This window comes from Amaranthus tricolor, chromosome 8 (assembly GCF_026212465.1).
Source record: "Amaranthus tricolor cultivar Red isolate AtriRed21 chromosome 8, ASM2621246v1, whole genome shotgun sequence".
Classification (NCBI taxonomy): Eukaryota; Viridiplantae; Streptophyta; class Magnoliopsida; order Caryophyllales; family Amaranthaceae; genus Amaranthus; species Amaranthus tricolor.
Genome location: NC_080054.1, coordinates 9,390,377 through 9,400,105, shown reverse-complemented (window position 1 = coordinate 9,400,105; position 9,729 = coordinate 9,390,377). Strand labels below are relative to the sequence as shown.

General features: G+C 34.8%; 1 protein-coding gene across 1 annotated transcript; it reads left to right on the top strand.

The window, feature by feature from the left end:
* Positions 1-668: 668 nt before the first annotated feature.
* On the top strand, positions 669-6,290 carry LOC130820554 (probable folate-biopterin transporter 4). Its single transcript, XM_057685968.1, has 7 exons — positions 669-952; positions 1,670-1,797; positions 2,261-2,482; positions 2,818-3,273; positions 3,621-3,818; positions 3,941-4,078; positions 5,480-6,290. The coding sequence occupies exons 1-7, from the start codon at positions 872-874 to the stop codon at positions 5,739-5,741; spliced, it is 1,485 nt and encodes a 494-aa protein (XP_057541951.1). The 5' UTR covers positions 669-871; the 3' UTR covers positions 5,742-6,290.
* The last annotated feature ends 3,439 nt before the right edge of the window (positions 6,291-9,729 follow it).

Genomic DNA, 9,729 nt, shown 5'->3' with positions numbered 1-9,729 from the left:
TTGAAGTTAATTTTGAAGGAACTTATGCTTGTTCAACTATCAACGAAGATGGTGAGGATGTGGAAATAATCTTATATTGTAATTTTTAAATTTTTATAAATTGCATCTATTAATTAATTTTTTTGGTTTGTAGGATATTGACGATGTTAGTGTTGAAGAATTTTGACAAATTGGGAACATTGGATGATTAAGATTTAAGAACATGAATGATTGACGAAGTTATTTTGAATGTGTTGAAGACAATTTTAAGTTGTATAATGTTTTTTATGGTGATTCATTGTGAAATTATATATATTATTAACATTAGCTTATAAATATCGCTTTATTGCAATCTAAACATATTTAAAAAAAAAAAATAAAACTAAACCCGTTTTGGACTCGGATCTGGTACTGGATCCGCAATATCCGCGGATCCTGATTTGGGTCCTTCAAAACTGGACCCGCGGATCCGGATCCGAATCTGGATCCTGTTATTAAAAACGGATCCGGATCCGGATCCACTTGGACCCGGTCCAGATCCGACCCATTGCCATCCCTAACCATGACTAACCAATAGGAGAAAACCAACTAATAAGTCCAATAATACTCGGCCACGTAGAAATTAAAGACTTTGTAGAATTTTATGTATACGTGTTTCACGGTATTTTAATTTAAAATTCAATCGCTCCCCCCGCACGTTTATAGTAACGAGAACGGAGGTTGAAGGAAAAAAAATTCAGGACTCACAGGAAACGACTCATTGTAAACGTTGATTGTGTTTAGAAGGACGAAAATTTGGGAAATTGTTTGGTTTATGTAGCATTTAATCATAGATTTCGGAATTAATTTTTTCTATCAGCTGTATAAATTGGGGGGGGGGGGGTAATTCAGGATGATAGAATGGTCGAAGCAGCTCAAATCCGCTTTTGGGGCTTCTTTTCTATGGCTGATTTGTTTGATCTACTTCACTCAGGTTCATTAATTCTTTGCCCATTCCCCTTTTTTAGTTGTTGATCTCTAGGTTTATGATTATTAGTAAAATTTGATGTTTTGGGTATGATTGCATCTTTTATTATTATGTGTTATAAGGCTTGATTATTTTTGTTAATTTTTGATTTTCTGGGTTTGATTTCATCATCTGTGGTTGAGATTGCTTACACATTTATGAATAGCAAAATTTTAGCTTCCTACTATCTATTGTTGCTGTTGTATTAAAAATTTGATTATTCTGTTGTGAATTTAGGCTTAAATGTACTTAGTCTATGGAATTTTGATATGTTCATTCCGTATTCTGGAAAACGGAAATTTCCGCTAAATCCCATTTCGGTAAGTTTGTCTTCGAAACTCTCGGTTAAAATTTTGGAAACATATTCCCCCAAACTCCACATTAATGTTCTTTTAAAAAAAATTAAATTCAATCTAAAACAATTAAAATGTTTTATATAGAAGGACCGTTTACAATATTGAAGTTTCTTCTTAATGGTAAGATGGGGGTTCATCTTGTCGTCTTGAGGGGAATCCAGGTTTCTGTAATTTTCAATTTGCTTGAAGTATTAGTGATTCAGTGTAGGTGCATTCAAGTTGTCTTTTTTGTCATTTTAATTATTATTTGACTTTCTGCTGTGTTTCTTGATCCTCTTATTAACCAGTTTCTGTGTTTAAATTTTCCTCCTTAAAATTATCAATGCAGGGTTTTAGATCCTTTGTGTGGACAGCAATTTCTTATCATCTAAAGGATGAGCTACAGTTGTCCCCATCAGCATCCCAGTTTGTGTCTTCAGTCGCATTTTTCCCTTGGAGCATAAAGCCGTTATATGGGTATGAGTTATGAGTTTAGCATGCCTTTTCAACAATAATTTTACCAAATGGAAACTTATCTCCCCTTATAGTTTCAACGTAATACCACTTTAAGTTAATATAGACAAACACAAGTATATTAGTGTTCATGTGCAAACTTCGTCAATTTATACATGTATGTCTGTATACTGTATAGTGTCTTCATTTTACAATTTAATCCTAAGGATTTTCTAATTTCATTATAAAATTTTCATGATTCGAATGTACAGATTAGATGACCTTTTGTAAATAGTTATTTTCGAAAGGCGTCTCATATTTCTTGTGATGGTATGTACTTTGATGCATATGAGAATCTTGATTTCTAAGAAAATCCAAGGGTTCTATTTAGGTGTATTGATATGTCTTAAATAATAGTGTGTTGGGAAGAGCACTAAAAAAGAATCGTATACAGCCGCTGACACTTTTAATTTTCTCTTATCTACAGCATTATATCAGATTGTATACCCATAAGAGGGAGGAGAAGAATTCCTTATTTGGTCATTTCAACAGTGCTTTCCCTGCTGCCATGGATTATTCTAGGCCTAAACGCATCACTGAGAACATTCAAAGTGCCACTTATGATATTCTTGACAGTACAGAATATTGGCTCTGCTATGGCTGATGTTGTTGCTGATGCAATGATAGCAGAAACTGTTAGGCTCGAACGGTATGCATATTCATTCGTGATATTTTGTTGCATGCATTGATCCCAAATTGAGTACGTTAGGAAGACTTCTTGCAAGCAACTTGGGTTTTTCTCTATAGATTAGTGTTGCCGGTACCAGCTTGCTTGGCATTGGCTGCTTAGACTGCGTAAATGTCATTCAGTTTCATGTAATCTATATCAAATAATATCTAGAGCTTTGTCATTTTCAGAACCTAGTATATGTTTGAGCCTTGTTTTAGAAAAATTACCTTTCTTTTCTTGACCACCTGCATGGCTGCAAATAGGAATACCATCTTTTCTTATTACAATGCCTAACTTGAATCCTCCCATGACAGGGCTGCATTTGCTGGAGATCTTCAATCAATCTCTTGGATTTCCATGGCTTTGGGAGGAATCTTTGGGAGTTTATTGGGAGGATATGCACTGAATGACTTGCATATTGATGCAATATTTTTGCTTTTTGCTATTCTTCCAACTTTACAGCTTGTGTCATGTATTTTTGTTGAGGAAAATCCTACAAATACTAATGGTATAAGTGAAGATTTGAGTTTGACAAGCTTGCAAAAGAATGGTGATGAAAATGAGGAAGATACATACCATTTGACAAATGGTTTATCAAAGATTACCACTTCACGGAGAAAAAAGGGCCAAAAGAATAGCAAGAAAGCAATTGCTCCCAAGAAATCTCAGATGCAGGCCAAGAGTAAATCATTAGCATTGCAATGGTTTTCTTCATTGAAGAAAGCCAGTTACAGTTTATTCAATGCTTTTAAGCAACCAATCATTTTCAGGTAACTACTTGGGGTTTAAAAAAAAATTATATATCAGTGTGGAGTTCTAACTAAATATTCATGGTTTGGTTTGGCTTCCATAGTTTTTAAAACGTCAATTATTGATGTATGTTTGGTTTGGTTTGGAAATTGATTGGATTAGTTTTATCATTCTTCCTTTATTTTACATCTACATTTCATTTTTTATCAGTTCAAATCTTTTTCACCATGAAAACAAGCATCTGATTTTGTCAAGAGTATTGATCTTTGAATACTCGTGTATCGTGAATACTGTCCATTTACCTTTTTTATCATATAGCTTGAATCTGTTTAAAGCTCTAATCATTATTTTTCATTTGGAAGGCTAGACCTATGGCTTGGTTTTTCTTGACGCACATTACCTTCCCCAACATCTCAACTGTGATGTTCTATTACCAGACAGAATTCTTGAACTTGGATGCCTCCTTCCTGGGAAACGTACGGGTCGTAGGCTGGTTAGGCCTCATGCTTGGAACTTCTATTTATAATAAGTACTTGAAGAGACAGAAGTTAAAAAAAACTTTAATGTAAGTAATTTTTGTATAAGATATACTGTACTTATTTGTCATTAAACTGTCCTAACCTTTTCTATTGATATATAGAACTCAAATCAAGTGTCTAATATTTTGTTATGAACCACATAATTCAGATGGGCCCAAATTGGCTTGTCTATGCTAAGCCTCATAGACATGGTTTTAGTTTCTCGATCAAATATTGCGTATGGAATTTCAGATAAAATGCTGGTCTTGGGTGGAACTGCTCTTACAGATGCAATTAATCAGTTCAAGTAAGTTCATGTTATAGTTACATAATTTCTTTTTATTTTATTTTTTTTTGGAAATTCCACGTGATAACCTTGAGGTTTTGGGTTTTCCACGTTGGGTTTTCCACGTGGTTACCAAAACTTTTAAAAAATCCACGCAGTAACCCTAAGGTTTACCAAATATTGTTTTACCGTGACCTTTTTCACATAAAACGTTAGCAAACGTTAGTTTTGAAGCTTTAATGCTTCTATATGCCTATTTATGCGACTTACCATTTCAAATGCCATTAATTTTAACCTTTTCTCCCAAAAAATAAATCCAAACTCTAACATCTTTCATTCAAATCATTTTTTCCCCCAAATCCAAAAATGTTAGAGTTAGGATTTATATTTTGGGGGAAAAGGTTGAAACTGATCGCATTTGAAACGGTGAGTTGCATAAATAGGCGTACAACAGCCTTAAAGTTTCGTAATTAATGTTTCCTAATGTTTTAAGTGCAAAAAGGTCACGATGGAACAATTTGGTAAACCTCAGGGTTACCACATGGATTTTTTAAAAGTTTTGGTTACCACATGGAATTTTTAAAAGTTTTGGTTACCACATGAAAAACCCAAAACCCCAGGGTTACCACGTGGAATTTTTTATTTATTATTATTTTTTTTTTGCATTAATTGCATTGTGGGAGATCATTTAAGTGCTAATTGTTTCCTTATTTACCTAAAATGTAAATTCATCCAGTTTTGGATGGTAACGATCTTTTAAAGATCCTCTGATGCATGATCCCGTCTTTCCCTATCGGATGGGGGAATACAATGACAAGCATCTCTTACTAATACCTTTGGCCTATCTTCAGCCAACATTGTGTCTTAAATTTGAACCTCCTACACAGTACTTGTAGTTATCCATTTGATGCAAAATATTAATATTCCCTCCTATTCAGTATTATTTTCCCATTTGGTTTTTGCATGGTTATCAATGCACATATTCAATCATAAATATTTCAAATTGTGTTTGATTAAAAATTATAAAATCTTGATTTTAATAAAATTTACATCGAGACGAATCAAATAAGATCCCACTTGACTATGTTTTAATTTATAGATTAAAAATCAAATACAAAATAAGAGTTATTAATGAATAGTATCAAAAAAAATCAAATGAGACAATAATAGTGAATAAAGTTTTAGTTTTTTGGTAAAAAGAAAAAAAGGAATGTTTTTCCCTTTTCTGAAACAATCCCATTGGTTAAAAAACTAGTTTTTGATTGAAATTGGGTAATAGTTCTTCTCTGGTACCAATTCTCAGCAAAACATTTCAATTGAGATTGAACTAATGATTGCACTAGAAATTCTAATGTTTTCTGCCCCATAGTATGGGATTGGACTGTATTGATTTGGTGTTGTTGGTTCCTGATGTGAAAACAGGTTCATGCCATTTTTGATATTATCTGGACAGTTATGTCCTCCAGGAATTGAAGGGACACTATTTGCTCTGTTCATGTCGATAAACAATCTTGGAACGACTGTGGGATCATTTGTGGGTGCTGGATTGGCCTCAATTTTGAGCATTTCTTCAGGCTCTTTTGACAACCTTCTTATTGGCATCGTTTTTCAGTTCTTTTGTTCTTTCATTCCGTTGGTGTTTCTCTTTCTAATACCTAGCGACGCCACAGGCTTATCTGCATAGATAGGTGAAGAAATTGACCATTCAATACAGGAAAGTTTTGGCAGCATAATTTTGCTCCTTTGGGCAACATAATGGTCGAGTTGAGTGTGATAGTCATGTATACCATAGACATTTAGGCTTGAGCTAGGGTTTTGTTCCTGAAGTTTTGCATAATGATATTGTAAAACATAGTGATGAGAAACCGGTGCCTGACAGTTCTTCAACTTATCAGTAATCAGTTGATTATTTGTACCACTGTTCACGGACGACAATAATGTTGGCCTAATGTTACCTGCAAAAATTCTTTCCATTCTTCCCAAATACTAAATACCAATGGACGAGGATAATGTTAGCCTAACAGTATTTGAGAAAATTGGTTCTTGCTCCAAATGAGACAAGACTAGATTCTCAATCTCTTTGTTGATTTATTAAGTAATCATATTGAGTATTCATGTTTATGGCTGAAAAACGTTTGGTCTAAATTGCAAACTAAATTGGACCAAAACACAATTTTAGCATTTGGTGTGATCTACGGTCTAAACAGTATGTCTGGGTTTTTTTCAAAAAAGTTTTTGGTCTAGTCTCGACTTTTTATTTTTCAGATCAAACTAGATCGCAAACCGTACAATGATCGAAAACCATAGTTTATTTAAGAAAATTGGTAGCTACCTAGATATTTCGAGATGTAATTCTTTTTATTTAGTTATATATACTTGAATAACGTTGATACAATCAACTACTTACAAATTAATTATATTTGGTGATTTTTGGTGCAAAATAGTTGCATAAACACATTAATTTGGAAAAAAAAAAACTATATATTAGACTAGACTTGAATGAAAATTTTGGTTTGGTCTGATTTTTGTGTCAAATTTGACCAAATTGAACTGTGTTAACTGTTGGAATTAATTCCCTTGCCATTCTCATTAGATGAAATATTAATATATGCAAGATGAATCCTATAGTTTTAGGATACAATATGATTACAAAATATTTATCAAAATATAAATATTTACGAAATCTTCACAATATATTATTCTAGCATATATTGTTCTATCATACTCCCACGTTGAATGGGAAGGTTTGCGGATGCTGAGACTGGATCGAAACTCGTTAAAGAGAATATGCAGAAGACCCTTGGTAAAGATATCATCAATCTGAAATCGAGAGGGAATATTAAGAACACGAACGTCACCACATTTGACCTTTTCACGAACAAAGTGAATGTCCATTTCTATATGCTTAGTCCGCTGATGATGAACAGGGTTGCCAGATTGATACACATCACTAACGTTGTCACAATACACATCACTAACCCAAGAATGTGATGACGAGTAGCCATATGAGCGACCCGAGGATCATGCATAAAAAGACAGACTTGCTAAACACCATAGGAAATATCTGGACGAGTGAAGGTAAGATACTGCAATGCTCCAGCCAAGCAACGTTATAAAGTGGGATCATGATAGAGGGAGCTAGCATCAGCACAGAGTTTACCGGATGTAATGACTGGAGTAGGAGCAGGTTTGCATTGGGACATGCCGGCTTTGTTAAGAATTTCAGCAGCATACTTTTGTTCCGACAGAAAGAGACCTGCAGAATTACGTGAAACAACAATACCCAAAAAATAACTTAGAGGACCCAAGTCCTTCTTAGCAAATTCAGAGCTCAACTTAGTCATAATAGATTGGCGAAGGGGATCAGAAGAAGCAGTAAAAACAATATCATCCACATACAAGAGAAGTTAAGCAATATCGGACCCTTGATAATAAACAAATAGAAAATTATCGAAAACACTATTACAGAAACCAATGGTGGTCACAAAATCTGCAAATCGTTGATACCATGCCCAAGGAGCCTGTTTAAGACCATATAGAGATTTACAAAGGAGACAAACATAATCAAGGTGAGCAGGATCATAAAAACCAAGAGGCTGATGCATGTAGACAGTTTCATTTAAGTGACCAAGAAGAAACACGTTCTTAACCTCAAGCTGATGGATGGGCCAAGACATAGAAAGAGCAACACTCAAGACAATATGAATAGTCGCAGGCTTAACTACATGGCTAAAAGTCTCATCACAGTCAATGCCTTCTCTTTGAGATTTGCCATCACCAACAAGGTACGTCTTATAGCGCTCAAAAGAACCTTCAGATTTAGTTTTCAACCGAAAAATTCACAAGGAACAAATAATATTAGCATTGGATGGGTCGAGGTACAAGATCCAAGTGTGATTTTCATTTAAAGCATAAAATTCCCTTGCATAGCCTGTTTCCGATTCGGGTAACGGAGAGCATGGATGGAATTTTTGGGAATGGGAGAAAAAGAAACGGATAATGCTTGAGAAGTGTATTTGGGATTGGCTTTAAATATACAATGATGACTATGCGTAGTCATACCAGTATGAAGGGGATTGGGTAGTGATGAAGGGTGAAAAGAAGATGACGTAGTAGAAGTTGAGTTGGGGGAAATAAGTGGGCTGCTAGAAAGAGGCCCATTAGTAGGTGGATAGAGGGGGGAAATGGGAGCAATCGGTTTTGAGCTGCCAGAAGAGAGCCCAGCAGAAAAGGGGGAGGATGTATATGGGCTGTTCGCAGTAGGCCCAGATGGAGAGGTAGGAGGGGGGTTTGGCGCTAGGCTGGATGTGCCAGGTCCATAGGATAAAGGGCTACTTTTCGGAGTGGTAAATAAAATTGAGGGAAGAGGATCATCAAGAAAGTCGTACTCGCGAGGAGTAGATTTTGGAGTTCGAGACTATGGAAAGTCATTTTCATCAAAAAGGACATGACGAGAAATAATAATTTGGTGAGATGAGAGGTCATAGCACTTGTAACCGCGATGCGAAGAGGGATAGCCCAAGAAGACACATGGGAAGGAACGAGGTTCCGATTTGTGGATTTTAGTAGAAGGAATTAAAGAAAACATAAGCACCCAAAAACCCGATGATGGTTATATGAAGGAGATTGATGATAGAGAAGATGAGTGGGAGAGTAAGATTATTAAGTAATTTAGAAGGGAGAATATTATGGTGATAAGTAGCGGTATTTAAGGCGTGAGGTCAAAAATGGGGAAGAAGAGAAGCATGGCATAATAAAGTCCGTACAATATTATTAATGAAGCATATTTTCCTTTTGGACTTGCCATTTTGAGAAGAAGTTTGTGGACAAGAAAAGCGAAAAGTTATACCCCGATTAGAAAAAATTGATGAAAAACTTTATTGTCGAATTCACCTCATGATCACATTGAAAAGATTTGATATGAAGACCAAATTGAGTGTTGACAAAATTATGAAATTTCACAAAAATATCATATACTTGAGATTTACGATACAAAGGAAATGTCCACAAGAAATTAGTAAAATGATCAAGAAAAAGAACATACTCCCTTTTATTCATCTTAAGTGTCTTATTTACTTTATGCACTCTATCCAATGCACTTATTCAATTCTTAATATATCTAATTATGTATAATTAAAAATTATGAAAAGTTGATATTTCACATTAAAACGAATCAAATGAGATCCCGTATGACTATATTTTATCCTATAGATTAATATTAAAATACAATTTAAGAGTGATAAATGAATAGTGTTCCAATACTAAATGGGACACCTAAGAAGAATCGGAGGGAGTAATATTTATACCCAGAAGGACTAGAAACAGGAGATGTCCATAAATCACTATGAATAATCTCAAATGGTCGAGTACTAACATTCATATAATTAACAAACAGAAGTCTAATATGTTTCCCTAAAGGACAAGAATGACAAACAAAAGAAGGACTTTTGTTACACTAAATGGAACTAGAGGAATACAATGAATTTAAAACGGCATTTCCCAGATGACCTAAACGAGAATGCCAAATACTAAATGATAAAGCAGAAAAGCCCGAGGATATGGACGAAGAGAAGGTAGCTCCATGTGTCGATTGGAACGGATAAAGATCCCTAGTGCTATTAGACCTCAGAATGACGTTCCCCATGGCGAGGTCCTTCACAGAAAAGCCAAAA

What these genes read in the sequence shown, in the direction of transcription:
- LOC130820554 (XM_057685968.1), top strand. Translation starts at nt 872, where the DNA reads ATGATAGAATGGTCGAAGCAGCTCAAATCCGCTTTTGGGGCTTCTTTT. An exon ending in AAGCAACCAATCATTTTCAG is followed by an intron (nt 3,274 to 3,620) that starts GTAACTACTTGG and finishes TTGGAAGGCTAG; the next exon opens with ACCTATGGCTTGGTTTTTCT. An exon ending in GATGCAATTAATCAGTTCAA is followed by an intron (nt 4,079 to 5,479) that starts GTAAGTTCATGT and finishes ATGTGAAAACAG; the next exon opens with GTTCATGCCATTTTTGATAT.